This window comes from Nomia melanderi, chromosome 3, assembly GCF_051020985.1.
Source record: "Nomia melanderi isolate GNS246 chromosome 3, iyNomMela1, whole genome shotgun sequence".
NCBI lineage: Eukaryota > Metazoa > Arthropoda > Insecta > Hymenoptera > Halictidae > Nomia > Nomia melanderi.
Window position 1 is genome coordinate 2,928,688 of NC_135001.1, and position 21,469 is coordinate 2,950,156.

A 21,469-nucleotide genomic window follows, 5' to 3' on the forward strand; every position below is an offset into this window, starting at 1 on the left:
GGTGGAATAGGTGGGGTGAGGGGGCGAGCACACCAAGAGAGCCGCGGGACGGGGGAGGAGCCCGCGGTAGAGGGGACGGAGGCGCAAGTCTGCGGTGCCGTGTACTCGGGAGAAACGCGAGAGGCCCGTCTCCTGCGGGAGCGCGACGGAGACCGAGCGCGAGCGTTCGGTTTCCCGCGGGAGGAAGGAAGACTTCCACCGTGGGCCGGACGAAAACAGAAATACGGTCTGCGCGGAAACGAACGAGACGGAACAGAGAAGCCCGCCGACGGGAGAGGAGGCGGGAGCGAGAACCGGCGCGGCGTTCGGCCACGGTGTGACGAAGACGGATGCAAGGTTCGCAGCAGAATGGGAAAGGACAGAGGCGATCCGACGTCGGCGCGACAAAGGCAACGTTATGTGCTCGCGTGAACGTGCCGATCGAGACTATATATATGTATAAATATGACACGTGCACATACTTTATGTATATGTGTAATGTTTACATGCGCACCTATGCGTGCATGTATGTATACACATATATATATATTCATGCATACCACATATATATGTATACATGTGCGTGCATACGCGAGAAAGAGAAAGATAGCGGGCGATCATCGCAGTGGTGTATCCCTAAAGTTAGGATCCTGGTTTCCATGCATCGCCCACAAACTATCGGAGAATTTGTTCTTTCATCGTTGAACGATTTACCGTCACTTTGGTCAATGGCCGTCCGTTAAACGGAGGAACTTTGCCACCGAGGAACTCGACGAGCTTTTCATGAACCATAATAGAATCCAAACGATCCTTCATTTTTCAATTATCTACTGCGTGTACACTTTGCACGGTAGGATTAAAGTCCTCCCACTCCGATCCGCATTCGAGAACAGTTTCAGTTTGAAAGAGTGATATTTCACGAAGTGTAAAGAAATATCAACGTCAAAGATCAATTCGCCAGCTCGGTTAATATTCACGAAATCGTGGCACGTTTAATTAAGGAGAACCGCCTGCGATACGCAATCAGGGATCGCAGCAGTGTCGCGTTGGTAGCGCCGGTAAATCTAGCACGATAGTTTAATAACCGCCATGTTAAGAAGTGTCGGCGGACACGCGGAGAAGATCGAATTACCCCCACTTCCGTCATGCGTTAACGGGGCCCGCGGTTACTCGGAGGGTCCGTAAGGGCCGGCCCTGCGTCGGTCCGGCTCTCTCGATCCGAGTCGGCTGGACACGGCTCGAACTCGGGGTAACTTTTCTCTCGCATCTCGTACGAAGGAGCCGAGACGTCGCGCCTGGCCGAGCCAAGTCGGGCCGAGCCGAGCCGAGCCGAGCCGAGTCGAGCCGAGCCGAGCCGAGCCGAGCCGAGCCGAGCCGAGACGCGAAGCGATGCGATGCGACGCGATGCGATGCGACGCGACGCGACGCGACGCGACGCGACGCGCCGCGCCGCGAGAGAAGAGGGCACGGTTGAAGTTTCGGGAGTCGGAGGGGAACGGCGGGAAGGAACCGTCTTGAAAGAGAAAAAGACGGGAAAACGTTGGAAGAAAGCGAAAGAGGGAGGCGTGCACTCTCGACTCGCTCACTCGGTCGCTCGTCCGCTTCAGGAAGAAAGAAGAGACTCTGGAGTCGAGTCGCGAATTACAGAGTTTGCGCGCGCGCGCCGGACAAAGGGAATCTGCGGCTCCAGTCGTCTCTCTACGCGCGTATACACGCGGCCACACCGTCCGCTGCACGCACACAGTCATACACGTGGGCCGACCAGTGCAACCGTGCGCACGCATGCACGCCACTGCAGAAACCGCGGGTACAGTCGACGGAGGAAGCGCGAATTCTCTTGTTTCTCCGCGTTCGACTTCGTCGCTTCTATCCTTCCTTCTTCCTCTTCTTTATCGTTTTCTTTTTTCATTTTTCCCGTTCCTCTCTGTCCCTTCTTCTCCGTCTTCCTCTCTTTCTTTGTATTTGCCTTTCTCTTTCTACCTTCCCGTTGTCGCCTCTCCGTTTCGCATCTATCGAAGGGAATAAAGAGTCCACGGCCACGAATGCTATCGCAAGACCCAAAGAACGCTGCTTACTTTCTTCGGCTGACACCGGTTCCGCCAACCCTCTCGGCCTGCGACGCTCGCAAGATAGAGGAAAGTTATTAGGCTCGAGCCGGCTTTGAAACGGAAGAAAGCTGCCAACGGGGAACGGCATTATGAAACAAAATTTTGCCGTAATCACCCACCATTTTATATGTCCCGCCTCTTCCTCCACTTCCCACTGTTCGTCGAGATGTCCTCCTTCCACCGCGCTCGTAATCGAATTCTTTTGCATCTAAATCGATATCGCGAAGTCGGTTTCCGATTTTGCTCGGGCTCCGAATATGTTTCTGTTAACAAGGTACATTCAAGCCGGGCGGTCATTAAAATCCGGTCACGTGGGGAAGAAGCGGAAGTCGAGGTAGCTGAGGTGGGTAGAATTATTCTAATAATATAGGGTTTCTTCAAAATTTACATGAAACCCAATTTGTGCGAAGTGCGGGCGAAACAGGGCTGGTGCCGCTTCCCCATTAAAAAATTCGCTCCGCGGTGTCGGAACGACCATTTCAGAGCTGAAAAGATTTTTCTGATATATACGTATTTCAATACGCGGCGCAAGGATGACTTCCTGGCCGGCGCGGTACAGTCGCGGAAGCAACGTTTCGAATTTTCGATCCCTCGTTGTGTATTCCGGTACCTCAAGAAAAAAGAGAAAAAAATGTCCGAGTGGCTCTCCCGTCGACAGAGTCCTTTCTAATTCGTCAGATCCTTCGAGATCGTTCCCCGTTTCCTGCCGCTTCGAACCATTCGGGATCAGCGGCTCCGTCGGACGATTCGTCGCGACGTTTCTATTTCGTTTATTCCCCGTTCCGCGTCACCGGGTCGGATACTATTCGTCTACGTTTCAAAATCCGCATCCGCGATGCATTAAAATTCGTGAAATCCGTCCGGCAAGGGGGTAACGCGAGAACGACGCGGATCGATTCCAGCGGAATTGTTAATTCCCTATTACCGGGAGAGAAACGATTCCGCACGCGTCGCGCGGGATGACATTGACCGGGATCCGATTAATTGTTGTTTAATCGTTATTTAGAAAGCCATTTGCAGTCGGCGTTATTGATTCGATCTCTAGTTAAAACGCGGAGGCGAACTGTCTCGCGGCAGTCACAACCACTTGTATCGATTATCTCTCGCGTTGGCGTTGTACTGCCAATATGCGGCAGGTACTACAGGTAACTGGGGGTTGGGTGAATTAAATTGCAGTGTAAATCAGCCCTATCGATGCTAACGCACCGTTCCACGTGTGTTACTGACGTGGCCGGTCTCCGTTCGCCGATTTTGCCGTGCGCGATCGAATTTCGCTAGAATTACGCGAAACCTCTCGATATGACCGATACACAAGTCTACAGTGCTTTCGGTCGCCCGTCTCGTTTTCTCAATCCCCTATAGGTACCGCATCCCCCCCCCCCTCACCCTCTCCCTCTCGCGCTTTTTCTTTCTCGGTCGGACCACCCGATGAAAGGAGATACCGATCGAGAACGAGGTCAGTAGAGAATACTATCCTTATCCCCGGCTGTACGACTGATAAAGGACTGCATTCTTCATTCTCCACTACATCTCTTCATCGTGGTTCGGCCGTTAATTAAAATCAACGGAACCCAGTCCGATCGTTCGTTGGACTGGACCGAAAAGTGTTCTTCAACCAACGGATCCGAAGAAGAGTCTCTGGAGCCGTCGACGTCCCAGCGACACGCGGCGACGAACGGCTATGACCGTGAATATACCCGGGGCCGTACACGTAAGTGTCTGCAGTTTGATGCACATGAGCGATATGTGTTTTCTCCGTACGACGTCGCCTTAACTCTCGTGTCAAGGACAGCGAGTCGAAGGACCGCGCGTGTCAGGCCACGTATCTATAGGCTTTTCTCCGAAAATGAAACGTAAGATGCCTCTCTCGAACATTAACGTCCGTTGCCGGTCGTTTCATCTGTTCTAGCAGGTCATTTCCGTTCCGCCGATCGAAAACGGGCTCGAATCACCGTCACGCACGGCCGGGAAAAATGGCGAATCACGGCCCGCCCGAGAAAATTAGAAAGATTTCTGTTCGAAAGAAATCGCCGCGCGCGGGCTTGCTCTCCCGGCTGGCTCTGAATTATGTCCGAGGCGAACGCCTGGCAGCGAGATACGAAACTCTGAACGAAGAACACCAATCAGGGGCGTGAGCATCGTTGCGTGCCAACACGTTTTGCTTCACGGAGCGGGGCAAAAGGGAGGTAAAAAATGGCAAAATAACGAAACTCGAAGCGTCGTTCGCGAGGCGGTTCTCGACGGCATATTTTCGCGCGGTAAGGGTCGAAACACGATGACGCAGCCTACGTGATGAATATTCGGTCAGCTCGATCGAATCGCGAGTAAATCACCTTGGATTTTTTTTTGTTTCTGATAACAGAGAATTAAAGCGGGATTACTTTTAAAGTAGGAAGATGGAAATTTGTTTTTGAATAATTTGACGATCTTTAAGCCAGGTTTCACGTTAATCACGAGGATCGTCGGTCGTTGAAGGTAAAGTGCGCTATGTTTGATATAAAACAGAGTGACATGAACTTCCGAGCTTTGGCAAATGTATCGGAATCGATAGGCATGGCGATAATGGTTGAGTGCCACTGCACGGGTACAGTACGTAGTAGTAGTAGCTTGATTACTGGACAATGGAATCTAACGAGACGGGGTTGAAGACTGTCTTATTGATCTCGCGAAAGTGGAAAGCATAATAATGGTACTGTCCATTCATGATTTAGCAAAACATGCATGGGCTCCAGCTTGAATTCTTTTAAACGAGTTCTGTCTGCGCCGCCATTAACAGCGGACGGGACCGATCGGCTTTGGTTCGTAATTAATTAAAAGAAACGCGGAGCTGGCGATGACTGTTTGCGACCGACTAAAAACTATCCAACGGTTTAACGATTTTCTACTCTCACTGTAATCGTATCATGGTATAAAATTTCTTTGGTATAACTTTCAAAAAAAAGGAAAACAATGTCTAGGTGTTCATTTTAAAGTGGGGAACGGTTCTTCACGTGTTTTCGGCCACGTTGTAGAATTTCCCGATACAATTAATAGTAGGCTTAAATTTGGCTCGTACTCAAAACACGGTACACTGTGCAGGTTCGTCGTCCGACGTTATACGATTCAAATAGCCGGCCAAGCCACGTCGGAAAAGTGCAACGGTGCACGCGCATACTAATGTATTCCAAGTGCTCCAAAAAACTAACGTTACGCCGTATCGTTCCACAATCTTCCCCAAAAAATTAATTACCAGCTCCAAACACGGTCTCATTCTTTTTTAAAACAAGACCATATTTCATTTTGAACGAAAAAAGAACTATTACCACTGCAACCTCAATTAAACACCAGAACGATTTTACATTTTTCGTTCTTCTAAAAATGAATTTAAGAGCTCGAGCGTGCGCGTAGACGGTTGAAGACCATTGACAGGGAACTTTCGTAGAGTCGATGGTATCTCGATTGAAAATTAAAGTGCGTGAAAGGGAAAGTGGACATTTGAAACGCGAACGATTCCTTCAGTCGCGAGTGCACCGTTATTTATAGCGAGTGCCGGCAAGAATCGAGAACGAGGAAGGAGAGCATGAAGGAGGAAAGGGAGCATCGCGCATCGTCGGGGCAAACCGGTGATTCCTCGGCGTGTGCATGTGAAAATCTATGGCGCCATCTCAAACGTACTGTGAATCTGTAGTATCGACGAAAGGTTCGTCGATCGGTAAAGCAGAAAGGAGGAGAACTTTAAATGGTCAAACAGGCAACTGTAAATGGGTAAGAACGGAAGGAAGAAAGGGTTAACTTCCGACGGATACGTAGGAAAACACGTAACCCGGTGAACGGGGAAGTTCCACCGTCGGTAAAAGCGATTCGACAAGATCGGCCAGCGATCGCAAAATGACGCGCGACGAGGAGAAAGTCTGGATCGCATCGTTACTATTGCGACTATTCATTTCACTTCGTGAATGTATTTTAAAGACGACCAAGTTATCTTGCTCCTCCGACGAATACGAAACATAGTGTATCGATTGACTTCAGACCATCTTACAATTTGAATTTCGGGAACGGTCTCGGAATTCCATTCAGTCCCGTTTGAACATCGTGCGCAAAACGAGCAATGTTTCGCGAAATTTTTATCGCGTCAAATGGAAACTCCTCTTACCTGTAATTCTGCTTGTGAGACGTCGATCTCACCCCTGTAGACGAACTCTATAATGAACTTGAGATCGTTGAAACAGACGTCCTGCGGCATGATGATGGTCGGGTGCTTGCAGGGATTCGAAAGCAGAAGCTTCTGGAAATAGGAACTGCACGCCGATAGTACCACCTGCGCAAACGAAAGGAAGCATCAGTGCTAGCTTTGGAACTATGAGGGGAGAAGATAGGGTATCAACGCTAAAATACGAAACTGTTTGTTCGGCTTACCTTGTGCGCTTTCAGGGAAGCTTCGTTGCAGGCCAGCGTAACGTCGACGAACGCTTCGGTCTGCAGAAGTTGGTGGAAAACGGACGTCATGTTTGACTGGTAGTTGTTCCAGCGCAGGCAGTAGTGCTGCCCGGCCATGCCGCCGCTGCAACAAAAACACCAGATCGGTTCGGTTACGTCCCGTTTTCCCTTCTATCTTTCTTGTTCTGTGTCTCCGAGTCGCGCTGCCGACATCTGTCGAAAAGTCATCGAAGACTTTCGTCCCACATCCCACCCACCCTTAGCACACACGCAGGCACGCATGCAGAGAGCCACGTACACGCACAGGCACACACAAGAACACATCGTTCCTCAGTGCCCTTCCGCCTTCAAGATCGATCCGCAAAGCGGGATAGTACCTGTAGTGCACGCCCCAATAACGATCTGTCTCCATGAAATATTCTTTAGCTTTTCTTTTCCGTCACGGTTGGAGGAAGATATCGGGTGACGTTCTTACGAAGGAAGCAGAGGAGGCGAGGCCGAGATAAGGTGCGTGGCCGAAACCGGTGATAGAAGGAAAGTCGATAGAGGCGATCGGTGACGGACAAGGCGGTCGATAGACAAGAAAATCGGTAATAAAATACAGGGTGGTGGAGAAGGGGAAGGAAAAGGATGGTTCACGGAAACAAACTGGATGTAGCACAATATCGGTCTCTTCCGGAAGAGTATCGAAAGCAGAGAAATAAATGGAAAAAGAACACTTTCCTCGTGGTTTCGAGCGAAGCCGACAAACGTTAATAATGATCGACGACCGACACCAACTTCCCTCGAGTTTCGCAACAAGGTGCGAGCGAGCGCGCGCGATCTCGAGGCAACGAACGTTCGAACCGGCTCGGAAAGAAGAAAACGAGGTAGGAAGAACGAACGATGACGATCGGGACGTATTATTCGTGACTGGTCGTCATTAATTTTTGCGGCGGTTCGACGTGCAGGCGAAGATGGATAGAGCGACGCGTGTTACGCGTATCAGCGCGAATTGACACCACAAAAGTAAACGAAGAAGTTCGGGCGTTGGTCTGCTTCTCGCAACATTCACCTGTTCTGTGGACCGTGCTTTATCTGCCTCTATCTATGTGACTCTTTATACGGGCCATTCCGACCGTTATCTATCCGTAGGAACACGGACTTTTATCAGTTGCTTAGACGTGCGCCGATAACGTGAAAACTTTAAGCTCTTTCGTCTCTCGCCTCGTCTCGTCTTCGTTCCGCTCGTTCGCCGCTTCGCACCGGATTCCTTTGTGTTTCTCGGCTACCGGATCTCTCTTCTAGGGTACCATTTCGCTGGTACACACAGAGCCACCGATCGACGCGCCGCGACGGGTCGTCAGCCGATCCGCGCGTCGACGCAAATAGAATCAACAGCGAACCGCGACAGGCCAATCCGTATCGCCTCGTATTCGCATGTACACGGATCCGTCGCGATCGATTAGCGATCGTTTACCGATGTAAACGGCCAGTTCGCGTTACACGAGCAATCGCCGGCCGTGCATTATCGGCGAGTCGCTTTCGTCCAAAGGTTTGTATCTATCGCGCAGATAGCGCGAGCGAACGGGCGAGAGCGCACCTGGCGCGCTTACCTGTCGGTTTTTGCCAGCTATTCGCTACAGCCGCGTTTCACACGAGCACGCGCGGCCCCGCGCGCACACGCTCGTACGGTGTCGAACGCCCATTCGATACGATACACACGTCGCAAGTACGTGCATCGATATCAGGAAATTGGGTTAGCCGGGTACCGCCGTGCTTCGACACGAACTGATAAATGCGCGATAACGGCCAGGGAATGGCGACGAATCGATGATAATCGATCAACTCGAGTCCTCCGCGTCCCCGGTAACAAACAAGGAGAAGAGAGTGCGTTCTCTTCTCGGTTTGTACGATGGAAACCGGGAAATTCGATTCGTTAACGAGAGATATCGGTGGCTACGCTCGAGCTTTCTTCCACTCGACGTATCCACAGAACAATGCCGACTCTCGGAAGGTTCGCTCGAGAATAATGATCGAGAGGATAGAGAGAAAGAGCGCGTAGACTGAAACGATGCGTTACGTTTCAAGGGAGAGACAGAGCGCGACGCGAGCCGAGCCGCGAAAACAACGCTGTCGATACATCAGAGTGGGCCGCGATCTCGAGCGCGAATGAAACGCGAATCGAACCGAACCTATACGAACCGGCGCGGCGCGGCGCGGCGCGATCGATTCTCTTGCCTACCCGCTATCGCGGACCCGATCGAATCGATCGATACGCTTTCTCGACGGTCGATCTTTCGCGCGTGTACACCCGATCTCCACGGTTCTACGCGGTTTCTCTTGAGTTATATAGGCATCCTTTAACTATTTTCTCGGTACTTTCACTCACATCGGCGCGGGGCTTTACGCGAGGCTCGACTAGCTAGCGCTTCGACGAAACGGTACGCGCACGGAAGCTCCGCGAATCGAACGGGGAAGCCTCGGTGGTATTGGTTCGGGTCGACCGTTCTCCAACCGAGAAACGAATTCGAATGACCCGCCGTTCCCGGCGTTTATGTACTCAACATAAAAACGCGAAACGCGCGTTCAATCGCAGGAGGAAACGGCGATAGATAACCGGTGCGAAGCAGGATAAACGAGCGCGTCGTTAACGACAACCGCGTTACGCGAAAATACGAGGCACGAAACGGCGCGGATAGTAGCTCAGGTGTAGCGGCGACAGCCAAGTTGAATGTTTCACTTACAGGTTCGAGAAACCGCTCGTCCGGTCGTCGTCGAAAGTTGATTTTCGTGAAAAGGAAAGCAATCGCGTGTAATGGACGGAGAGGCGGCGGCGGCTTGTCGGTAAACGATCGGGCTCGGTTCAGTTCAGTTCACTGGCGAAAAATCAACCGAGAAAATGTATATCTCGTGTATCCCGGACTCGTGTACTCGTCGCGTACACGACGCTCATCCCTCGAAAGCGCGCGCGTTCGCGCTTTCTTTCGCGGCCTCGAAGAAGGACACTGCGTTGGTCTCTCCCTTTCAGAGAATCCTCCCTTCCTGCCCCCCTTTTGCCATCCCCCCCGTCGGTCTTCCCTTCCACGATTCATCTCAATTTTTCTTCGAGCTTTTTGTGTCCAATTTCACCTCGCCTCCCTCGAATCCCATCCTCTTTCTTTTTCCCCGTCTGTCTCTCTGCCATTCGTGGAGTAGATGAGCGAGCGAGCGAGCGAACAGAGCGGTGCCGTGGTTGCTCTCCTCGTCGCGCGCTCTCTCACTCCCCCTCTCTTCTTCTACCCCCGTAACGTTCTCGTCCCGTCTCCCTCTTTTCTTTTCTCTCGCCCTCCTTGTCCCTCGGTCGTTTCATCGTTTCTTTCTCGACCCTCCGCCATCTCTCGTTCCCTCTTTCTCACCGCGCGTTGGCTCCATTTACTCGTTCCCTCGTTCCCTCGTTCCCTCCCCACAGCGAAGACGCTATTTTCTCGTGGCCCCTTTTCTTCCACGGTCTCCGCCACCCTTCTCTCTTTTTCTCCTCTCCTCTCTCTCCTCTCTCCGCTCTCCTCACTCTCCTCACTCTTCTCTCTACGGCCCTCTCGTCCTCCTCTTTCCTCTCTGTTCCTCTATCGTACATACACTCTGTTTTTCTCTCTCTCTCTCTTTCTTCCTGCGCTGTATGTACTGTACTGTACTGTACTCTCCTCTCCTCTCCTCTCCTCTCCTCTCCTCTCCTCTCCTCTCCTCTCCTCTCCTCTCCTCTCCTCTCCTCTCCTCTCCTCTTCGGGCATACCGTTCTCTCGCTCGATGGGAAGCACGGCTCACCCTCTCTCTTGCTCCTCTCTTTCCTCTCCCTATACTACGCGCGCGGCGTTTCCTTCTCCTCCTGGACGGACGGCGCGCGTTTTACGTTTTTCCAACGTTATCGACGTTCTTCCTCGGCTCTTCCCGGACTTTTTCCTTTCGTCGTACCGTCCTCGAGACGACCAACCAGCTCTTTCTCCGGGAAAACGTAAGCGGAAACGACTTCTCCTTCCCCCTCCCCTTAACGCCACCCGTCCGTTCGCTCTCCCTCTTTCTCGTACCCGCGCCCGACAGCTTCCATCCAGGACTCCGTTTCCAGGGAACACTCTGAAATCTTCCAGAACAGTTTTCTCCGCTTCGCTTCCATGTTCCCTTTTTCTTTTATCTTCCTCTATTTTTCTCCTCCCCTCCCACTCTGCCCCTGTCTCCGCGCCCCCTTCCGTCGCATAGATGCGGATGATAAAACGTGGGACTAATAAAATTTGCATTGCTACTGGCAGACTTTGCATAAACCATACCCGGAGCTGCGACCTTTGCCTTCGTATCGTCGTAACTCCGACTCCTTTCGAAGGAGACCAAGACGATGAATTCGCCTCCGCGCCGCAAGAAAGTATAATCTACACGGCCGAGTTCGGGTCCGTTCCTACGTCGCGCGTTGATCGCGACCCACCGTGGACGTTTCAACCCCCTACGCGCCCGACCAAGGCGTTTCATTGTTTGCGCGTAAATGACAGCGACAGCTTATTTTCGGAAAATTTTTCTTACAAATTTCAGTTCTGAGTTTCGAAATTCAGATGCGAGATGTGTCAATGGGACTTAATGTATATTTATAAATCCCCGCCTTCTCGTTGGTTGTTGATGATTTGTCAGTAGCAAAACGATGTATGCACTTATCTCAAGTACATTCTTACTATAAAAGGTCAATGTGCACAAGTTAAATACTAAAATAGTGTTGCCTTTTGCTATGCGTCTGACTTGGTATTATGCAGGAAGTCGTTAATTAAATGCATTGATGGCAATTTACATAAGTATTTAAATTTACGTCAGTTTACATAGTTGCTGATATCAGAATTTGCGAACGGAGCAAAACAACACTGATAAAAAAGGAATTTGTCGTGGATTCCCGACGAATGTCGCGAACATTGAAAGATTTAGCGAGACATTCGAGAGCAGTAACGACTACTTTTCAATATTCTAGTTAAGACGGGAAACGTTCGGTACAGTAACGAGACGGTAAGGGGGTCGACGAGTCGCAAAGTCGAAAAGTGGCACGCGCGAAACGGCAAGTCGGTTCGTCGTTCGTTTTCCCTTCGACTGATACTATCGATGTTCGATTGCAATTATCGGCGAGTGTATCCGTGTTCCGATCGGATTACATCGCAATGTCTCGGCGAGAACGCGGCGTCTATTTTTACCGGGGACGCGGAGGGACCGTACCCGGCAACGAGTTGCATTAAACAAAGTGTGGCTTCGAGAGACAGGAGAGAGGAACGCGGAGACAGAAGAGGAACAATACAGCGCGAAGCTCGGTTCGATTCGCGTCCGCGGAGTTACCGGTCCCGTCTTTCACCGGCGAACGTCTCAATGATGCTTTCGCATTGATTCCTCGGTACCCGTGGAGTTTCGTCATCGAAAACAACGTCGACATCGATCTACGCGCTCGACGGCGTTCCCGGCGTTTTTCGTATCCCGCGAGAGCTCGAGCAATCGATAACGCCACTCACCAAGAAAGGGAGAAAAAGAGAGATAGATGGGAAGAGAGTGAAGGGAGCGAGAGGAAGGGAGATAGAGAAAGAGAAAAAGCGACAGACAACCCTGAAGGGATCGAGCGGCGAAGAGGCTCGTTCCACGGAGCGAAATGGTAAGGAGATCGATGCGGAACGGGACACGAACGTGCCCGCCCACGAGGATCGAATTTTGAACTGTGACGGGATCAGAGGTCGTAAGAAAAGCTTCGGTACATTGTCCTTTCGATTTGTCCACGAGAAAGACATGAATATCGAAGAAGAACCAGCAGAAGAGGTATCGATCCTCAAAGAGGATGAGAGAGAGAGAAATAAAAAGAAAAGTCGTGGTACGAAAGAAGAGAGTAACGAGCAGTGGTCAACAAGTCGGAGCAGTCCTAATTTCCGTCCTGTCTGTACCGTAAGGCATAACAGTACCGCATTCCAAATGCCCTTCGTTTCTTCGTTTCTCTCCGTTCACCTTTCCGAGAGAACCGGGCTCTCTCGGCCTCTCACCTGTTCCCCTTCGCCCTACCACTTCGAGAAGCGTGGTCTCTCGCGTAGAAGCCGGGAGAGCTCTCGGCTCCGTTCTTCCTACCACCTTTACCTCCCGCCATTTCCCTCGAACCCGGCGTCCAGCCGTTTTCGAAAGGAAGGAAAGGAGAGGAGAAAGAAACGAGCCCCGTCGATACAAGCTGGGGAGGGGAGGAAAGGCGGACGGACCCGGAAACGCCAATTTCACTGGAACCGGCGAGGAGAGCGGCCAGGAATCGACACGTGGAGAGACGCAAGAAAGGAGAAAGGAAAGACACGGTCTATATCAGTGGTAGATGCTGCCTTTCGATAGTCCTGTTATTGATCGCCGTTTCCAAACTCACGGAAAGACCCAGGATCGAGGACCGCGAGATGGTTCGCTGGAGAGAACGTGCAAGGCTAATGAATCTATTAAATGCAACTTCGCTTGGCAATGTAAAATTGGTGACAGTACGTGTTCATCTTTTGATCGTAGTAGTATCCTGATAATTCTGTGTACCCGTAAGTGTCACGCGAAGAGGACAACAGGGCATTGTTAGTCTGCTTTTCTGCGTTTACATGTTGAAGCAATTGAAACTAGGTAAACTTTACCGGAAAGGAGAAAAAGAGTTGTCTAATATTTATAAAATGAATATCCATCTCTACGGCATCGCATTTTCCGAGATGTTTTTTTTTATGTATTTTCTTGAACCATATAAATGATCTATTGTACAAATTCGGTTTTTAAATAGATCCCTTTGATGCTTCGGAGAATGTAAGTAAGATTATGATTTCATTGAAAATGTTTCCTTGAAAATTGACAAATCGTACAATATTTACGGTTCATGTAACAAACATGTTCTGTTTCCTCAGTTCAATAGTTACATCCAACATTTCACCATTATGTGCCTCGTATAATATGAAAATCGTACGGCGGTGAGTGCATTAAATTCGAGCGAAGAACGTGTTCGCATCGAACTCGGCAGAACATTCGCTAGAAACTCGTAACACGTTAGATCGTCTACCATCCTGGCAACCGACTATACTATACTGTACTCTATTCTTATGGAGCAAGGATAAACGAGGGTTGAAAACCACCCCCGAGATCCATGTGATCGGGGTTGCGTCCCTTCAGGAGGGTGCAACGTAAGAGGGTGACGTGGACTTGCCCAAGGTCGCACGTGGCTCGCCTGGAGGGACATTTTTTCCCCGTGTAGTACCGGGGGAGTGTAATGTTTTTTTTCTTCTTTCCCATTGTTCTCATTCGGTTACAGGATCATCGACAAAAATGGCCTCGATACCTTTAAACGGCGGGACCTGAAGTTCCTCTGGCACGTGCACCTTTTCTACCGCGAGGTTCGCGTAAATTGCGACTTGATTGCCAGGCACAGTAAAAGTTCAGAGTGAACCAGGCAGCGTTCGCGGAATTTTCGAATTCGAATCGGTTATATCCCGTTGTCCTATCCCCTGTACGTAATAGTCGGGCGCGGTAGTAGTTACGGGTTTGCTGGGGTTGGTGGAAGGAGGCCCGGACGAAGTTTCGTGGAAGGAGAAAGGAGCAACGAGGAGGATGCGCAGGAGTAGTCGACCGAACGGAAGCAAGCCACGGCGAAGAAGGGAGCCGGAGAAAGGGTGAAGAGAGAGGGTGGCGAACACCGGATAAGAGAGTCTCTTTGTGTGTTCGTGTACAACGGAGGGATGAAAGCGGAGGATGAAAAAGCCAGGGGACAGATGGCCCTTTCAGACAATGAGAAACTCCGGAGATAAGGGGAATACGAGCGAGAATCTAAGGGGGAGGAGAGAGAGAAGGAGAGAGAGAGAGAGAGAGAGAGAGAGAGAGAGAGAGAGAGAGAGAGAGAGAGAGAGAGAGAGAGAGAGAGAGAGAGAGAGAGAGAGAGAGAGCGAGGAAAAGGCTGACGGGAGAAAGAAGAGGAGACGAAACTGCTTTTTTGAGACGGCCAGCGACGGAGAGGGGCATAATGAACGACGGGGGCGAGGGAGACCAAGAACGGACGAAGCCTGGCTGATGGATAGAAAGAAAGGGAGGAGGAGAAGAAAGGAGGAGAAGGAGGAAAGACGGAAAACGGATGAGTCAGACGCGGAATGGACTCTACTTGGTCGATCTTCGAGCGCGATTAACGATCGAGCCACATGTTGTGCCCGCCGATGATACGTTCCAATTGTTTCGATCGTTAATTTCGCGATCGCTGGGGGATTCTTCAGTTCCTTTTCTTTTTTCTTCTATTCCTTTTTATTCCCGTTAACGCGAATGTATATTTAGCGACGAGGCTTGACGTCCAACGGAGAAGATAAATCAGCGGGTAACAACATACTGTCACGATGTTAATTACAGATTCTAACGTGGATTTAACGTCGGCACACACGACACGCCGTTTAACTGCTTTTTTGCCTATCTAAGAAACACCTTTCTCCTTTTACCAGGTGGCTGGATGCTGGGCCGAGCTCAAAAATCGTTTTCCTCTCGCGTCGTTTAAACAAACAAAGTGAAAAGGACGGGAGGGGAAGAAAAAAAAGGAAAACGAGATGGAAATATTTACACTTTCATTGTATCATGGCTCGCTCTAGATTCGACGAGCGCGTATAGGTTTCGCGCGGAGAGCGCGAGAGACCGTGATCCGCGGGAATTACAATCGATTCAAATGTGGAAGGTTTTTTACGCGAGCGAGCGAGCCAAAGAGAGGAAAAAAGTACGAGAAAATCGACCAACACCGGGGTTCCCCTCTCTCTTTTTCCATCTGCTTCACCGGGCGCGCGCGACTCTGTCCTTCTCTTTCCTTTTTCCCCTCTCTTCTTGGTCGTATTAAAGAAACAGGATGTGCGGAGCGGGACGAGGAGGAACGGCGAGGAAAGAGAGTAGGGAGAGAAAGGCAAGAGGGTTGCCAGCGGAAAAGAGCGACATGAGGGAGGTAACGGGGGGAACGGGGCTGGAGGGAAGGGACGAAGGCGAAGCAAGAGACGACGACGACGACGACGACGACGACGACGACGACGACGACAACGACGGCGACTACGCTGCTACAACGACAACGACGACAACGACGACGACTACGACGTCGGGTAACGGCTACGACGATGAACGAGCTGGCGGAGGAGGCGGTGGAGAAGAAGGAAGAGGTGGTAGAGGCGGAGGCGGAGACGGGGGTGGAGGTGACGAAGGAGAGACGGTCGAGGAAGGGGAACACGGGAAGGAGGCAGAAAAGGAGAAGGAAAAGGTGGGCAGAGGCAGATCGAAACGCAAGAAAGAAAGAAGCGAGGTTAGGGTGGTAGACAGGATGCCACGGGGGAAGTCAGAGGGCGAAGGGGAGGAACGCGCACCGGGAACGGAGAAGGAGGCGGTGGAGGAGGAGGTGGAGGTCGACTGAAGAAGCAAGAGAAATTTCTTTGCCTTGTCTCCTTCCACTCTTCTTCCGTTGTATTTCTCGTCCGTCCGTTCCCTGTGTTCTTTTTCCCTCCCTCCATCTACGTTTGTGTACCACTCGTCCCTCCTACCTCTTCTTCTTCTTCTTCTTCTTCTTCTTCGTCTTCGACCGCTTCACCGTTCGTTTTGCTCGTCTCGATCTTTTGCTTTTCACGGTGCGCGAGAAACATGTTCGCTGGCGGTCGCGGAAGACGAAGGGGAAAGGGGAAACGCGGAGGAAGGATGGAGAACGGAGCTGAAGGAAAGAGGAGAAGTCCGAGAGCACTTCTGGCCGTATCTGCGTGAGTCAGAGACCGCGGGGCATCGGGGGAAGATAGAAACCCGAAAAAGAGTATACAAGAGGGACGGACAGAAGAAGAGGAGGATGAAGGAAAAAGGCAGCAAGATAGGGAGAGAGAATGAGTGAGTAAGAGAAGGAGAAAGAAACAGAAGAAAAGAGAAAGAGAGAGACAAATCGAAAGGAAAAGAGAGGAAAAAAGAGGAGGAAGAACTCGGTAAGAGAACGACGAGCCCAAAACGAGGACAAAGAGAAAATGACAAAGGCGAGAGGGGCGTTCGATTCGATTGGAAAGGCAGGCAGAGAGGCCTCTTTCCTTTTACCAGCGTTTTCTCCGTATTATGCTCCGTACTTTCCGTTGTTCCTATGCGCGCGCGTTCCCGAGTTACGTGCACGTACACCGCCGCGCGAGGACATTCGAGCTCGCGCGCGCTCTCCCTGTATCTCTCCCTCTTTCTTTCTCTTCCTCTCCCTCCATCAGTCCTCCATCTCTCTCACCCTTCCTCGAGCACACGTATATATGTATATATATACACACGCGCGCACACTCATATGTATATATATATGTATATACATATATATATACATATACGTGAGAGGCAGTATAGCCTATCTAGAGAAATATACATTCACCCGCGTTCTCTTTCTTTTCTGTCTTCCTTTGCGTCCATTACCTTTCATTCCCTCTGTCTCCGTCTCTGTTCTTAGCACTTGTACGCGACTTTTTCTATTCCTTTCTCCCTGCCAGCCCCCCTTCCCTACCTCCTTCACTCACTCCTCCCTTCCTTCCTTCCTCCGTCCTCTCTTCTGCCACCTCAATTACTATACGAGGTTTCACGTTATGTGGCTCTATGCTTTTGCGGCGAGAGGGCAGCTTTATACGTGGGTGAACGGGAAAATGTCTTTTGAAACCTTTCTAGGTCGCTCTCGATCGCCCCACTGTCAGTCATACACACGCGATTCCGCTCCCGGCTCTCGAGAAAATCGTCGATCGCATCTCGCGGTTTTTCTTTTAAGGATATATAACGCACGTCGCGCGATGGGATTACAATTAAAACGCTACCGTTCCCCATTAATCCCTTACGGATCGGCCGCGGATGCCGTCATCGACATTGTCCTCGAGCTACCGATGAAACTTCTTTTCTGCCTACCTATTCGCCCTCGCGTCCCTCTTATCATTTCCACCGATGTTTCCCCATAACACTCGCCGCTATTCGCTGACTTCGACGTTCCCTATAAGTTATTGGCCGAGAATGAGGAAGAATTTTCACGGGCAGGCTCGATAACGTTATCGAGACTTAAGGATGATTCAAGCGTTTTTATCTCTCTTACGGCTGGTCGTCCTCCGGAACACGATCCTTGAGTCATTCTAACAAAGAAAAAATAGGAAGAGAGCGAAAAAGAGAGAGAAAGAAGGAGGAGGGGAGAAAAAGAGAGGGGGAGAAAGAGAAACGAAGGTACGATGGAAGGGATAGAGAGCGCGGTAAAGAGAGGGAGAAGCTAGAGAAGAGAAGAGAAAAGGTGCAGCAGTTCGCCCGATGGTTACGAATGCGGCAAGGCCGAGAGAAGGAACAGTAAAATTGTGGAGAATGTGTACGCGCCATCAGGGTGGCCTAGATTCAGTCAAGACCTGCTTTCTAGGCAGCATTTCTCTTTATCATCGGCACCGCCGAGCACAATGTATAGGTAAACGTTGCTCGGCTGCCGCGATCCCGGAGAAAATCTCAGGTGCACGGTACGTGCATGTCAGTCCTTTAATAATACTCGTACATCGATGTTCCTTAACGAATAACATACATTTACGCTCGGTAATTCTATATCGTTTATAAATAACGTCGTAAACTTTCGTCCTTTCTGCTCTACACGCGGGGATGCCGAGGCTCGACCCTTATCCTTTTTCTCTCGCCACCCTTGAATACAGGAAAAATCCTTTAAATAATCAATTAAACCGAACCTCGCTTCGCTTAAGCACTCGCGCAACACGTTCCTTTCGCGCTCATCGAGCAGGTGACCCTTCCTGTAACGGGTTAATTATGTTTCGAAAAATTAAGTGTTCTGTAAGATTAAATCCTTGTACAGATAAGAAAGCTGAACAACATCGATTAACAAAACTATCGCCTCCCCTTTGCAACCGTGTTTACTTAATTTTTACTTTGTTTTAGAGAAATCATTTTTTTCCTAAGCGCACATTATCCTCCCGGGTTAATTTCCATCTTTCAATATTGAGCAACTCCGGAATATGGGTTGCCCTTAAATTTCAGACGAATTTTTATCATTCCGAACACCCGTGCGCGCGCAAGTTGACGGATGTGAGATAACCGATCTACGCAAGATATCGTAGTTTTTCTAAAAGGAAACGAACCGTTTCAATGATAAAACGAAAAATTAGGGGAAAACTTCCGCAAGAATATCGACTCGTTGTAACGATTCACGAGCTATACGTGTATACATTGAAACGTATTTGCGGCGAGTATTATAATTCGTAAGTCGAGGGAACCTGAACGCGAGAACGAGACACTGGCCGTGTTTTCCATTGTGTTTGGCTGTATAATACGCGGCGCAAACATTAAATAAGTGTTTCCTGCGCATACGTAATCGTTGATTATTGGACAGTTATCGTGCACGTGACCTACCGTAATCGGCGACAGCGTTTCGAACGTGCACGCGGCAAGTGTTCCAAATCCTCATGGAGGTGCCACGAGGCGCGCGTGTGGAGGGACGTTGTTTTAATTCGTCGGTCGCCTCCCGTACGGACGGGTCGTTAAACGTCGTAGATCATTGTCACGCACACCTACGCGAGTACGCACACGCGGGCTTGACCAGCTGTGCCGAGATACACGGGCGAACAGTCGAAAGTCAAAACAATACGTGCGGGCACGCGTGATACGCGCGACGCGGAATGTCACTCGCCCGAGCGATCACGATCGACGTTGATTTCCGTTCGATCGGCGACCGTTAAATTGTTGTCGGGGAGGTTCAGGGGGAGACTGACACTTTATTTTAGACAACGTACCGAGTAAATCTGTCGTTCACGATCGTACGCGGCGACTTGCGAACGCCTAGGATCTCCGCGACGAGACAATAACACGCGCGAGCGACGACCGTGGTTTAGACGTGGATAGTTTTCTGCTTTACCGTCGAAACCGAGGGGTCACAGAAGAAAAAACATTCGGGAATAGCGGAACTTATCGTCAAAGCGTTCGCGGATGTCGTTGTTCCGATGTATCAACGAAAACACAAGGAAATAATCGTCGACACTTACCTTACCATGACAACTTGACGCTCGAATGAAATCACCGCCGGAGCAAATGTTCAACCGATTCTTGGCAACTCTGTGCCAAGGCCCACGGTAGACACTCACTTTTGCTGCAGTTTATGACACTTTACTCTGTGTGTGTATCTGTACGTATGTATGTAGTGTTTAGTGTACGTGTGTTGTGTGTCTACGTGTTTTGTGTGTACAGAGAGGAGCACGCACGGGAGAACCAAACGAGACGGACGCCTTCTCACGAACGATCCTCACACGGAACGCGTATTCACGCGATGACACACGGGGACAATTGTCAGTCGTCGCGTAAAGCACGTACCGCGCTGACGACTGGCAGCTGTCACTCTCTCGGTTCGCCCGTGAAAACGTCGCGGCACGAAGTGGCGTAGCGAATCACGGAGAGAGACGGACAAGGGGAAGGAGAAGGAGAAAGAGAAAGACATAAATGCACACTAGGGGGCACCGTGATGGCGGCGGACGGCCCGTGTTCCGTTGCGGACGGTGGCGCAAAGCGATTAAGCGATTTTGTTGTGGACCCCGATTCTTCCCTTCGTCGGCTCTCTCTTCCCGGCTTTCCACTTCTCCCGCGCCGCCTTTCGCCTCTCCCGCCTGTCGCTACGGCTGCGCTACGCGTAAACGCGCCCCTCAACGGAAATCTGCCTTCATCCCCACCACCGTTCGCCAGGAATCCCTACCTCTCCACGAATTGCCGTGATGTTAGACCGGCAAAAATCAGGATTGTATCAACTTTTATCGTTTTACTGACAAAGTTTGGTAAAATGTAATGAAAATGTCATTGAAATACCATTCGAATGTTCTATACGGTAGAGGTTAGGTAAAATGATATTTTATTTGGGAAAAGAAATTTTTACGAATAAAATACTATTAATTCTGTGACTTCATATACAAGATTAGGTATTTTGATTTTGTAAATATATACTATAATATATTTCTTCGTAGTATTAAGAAAAGAAGTAGTGGTATGCCAATAGGGACAATAATATTTGATAACGTTAATTTATTTTGTTATGGACTATGAATATACGACGAGTATATGTTTAGGTTATTGCTCCATGGATCCACAATTAACACAGGTAATAAAAAATCTCATTGTTTTTAGCATCTTTGAAACAACGTATTATGTATATTAGAAATGTATTAAAGTACATGAGATGTATTTTACTTTCAACGTTCACAAAAATGATTATCAAATTTACTATTTACTGTTTACTTCTTGAGATGATACTTTACCCAGATTATTTACAGCTTGCCAACCTCTTGCCATAAAATAAATCTAACCTAAAAGTAAAGGCTTTTTGATAGTCTTCTCGTATAAGGTTTATCAAAATTGTAGAGGATATCGATTTTCATTGAAGTTTGAATTATGTATAGCATGATATGACCGAAGAACCTCCATGTTTGGTTCATAGATTTTCAATACGTAAAAGTGATTTGTACGTTCATTATTATTTTATAAATCGATTGTATGATAAAAGATACTAAATATTGCTTTTTGTCGGACATTTGTATACTTATCAGTGTGCCGCGCAAAAATAGTCACTAGGTTCTGAAAGTCTCTCGACGACCCTGCACTAGACGGCCGTTCTCTTTGCCCCACTATTCGTACCTCGATGCGCAGAAGGGCGATTTTAATTTTCTGCGCCGCGTCTCCCCTCAAGGGGCACACTGTTTCCGTACATCCCGGTTATCCCCTCGCAGAGCGGGTCGATCGTTAACGCGTAGCACCACGGCCATTGTGTAAAAAGAAGCCACGGCGCTCGGATAGTGCACGCTGAGGACGGGACGGTGTAGTTTTTCCAAGTTTTCCTCTTGTGATATTTAGACTGTGCCAATATAGGTAAGTACTACACGTTTATACACATTAAGTTGATATATTAGGTGTTAAGCTTTAGTTCAGGTAGTTTTTTTGCAGTCGCGAAAACTCGGTGGAAAATCAGGTCGCCTCGTTATGCCAACGGTGAT

General features: G+C 49.7%; 3 protein-coding genes across 57 annotated transcripts in view; 2 read left to right on the forward strand and 1 right to left on the reverse strand.

The window, feature by feature from the left end:
• Psq (pipsqueak) overlaps positions 1–20,130 on the reverse strand; it is a 32,030-nt gene extending 11,900 nt beyond the window's left edge. Inside the window, exons 1-4 of one of the 8 annotated variants that reach the window (XM_076366065.1) lie at positions 19,950–20,130; positions 19,481–19,584; positions 6,483–6,627; positions 6,220–6,384 (exon numbers count right to left, since the gene is read on the reverse strand). In XM_076366065.1, the coding sequence (XP_076222180.1) occupies positions 6,220–6,384; positions 6,483–6,627; positions 19,481–19,488 (318 nt within the window). In that variant the 5' untranslated portion in view covers positions 19,489–19,584; positions 19,950–20,130. Of the gene's footprint in view, positions 1–6,219; positions 6,385–6,482; positions 6,628–7,557; positions 7,997–8,098; positions 8,225–17,369; positions 17,391–18,851; positions 19,141–19,231; positions 19,418–19,480 lie in introns of those variants that run through there. The other 7 variants (XM_076366064.1, XM_076366063.1, XM_076366068.1 and 4 more) reach the window with 7 other exon arrangements.
• LOC116434045 (uncharacterized) lies at positions 12,258–18,324 on the forward strand. Its single transcript, XM_076366235.1, is given in 8 exon segments — positions 12,258–12,287; positions 14,457–14,619; positions 15,605–15,777; positions 16,377–16,435; positions 17,746–17,887; positions 17,889–17,924; positions 17,926–17,946; positions 18,298–18,324. Coding segments are annotated over 8 exon segments (651 nt in total).
• Positions 20,131–21,176: 1,046 nt separating the features above from the next.
• LOC116434039 (uncharacterized) overlaps positions 21,177–21,469 on the forward strand; it is a 117,219-nt gene continuing 116,926 nt past the window's right edge. For 47 of the 48 annotated variants that reach the window (XR_012998255.1, XR_012998256.1, XR_012998257.1 and 44 more), the window contains exon 1: positions 21,177–21,344. The gene's annotated coding sequence lies outside the window, so the exon portion shown is untranslated. The remainder of the gene's footprint in view (positions 21,345–21,469) is intronic. The other variant, XM_031992763.2, reaches the window with a different exon arrangement.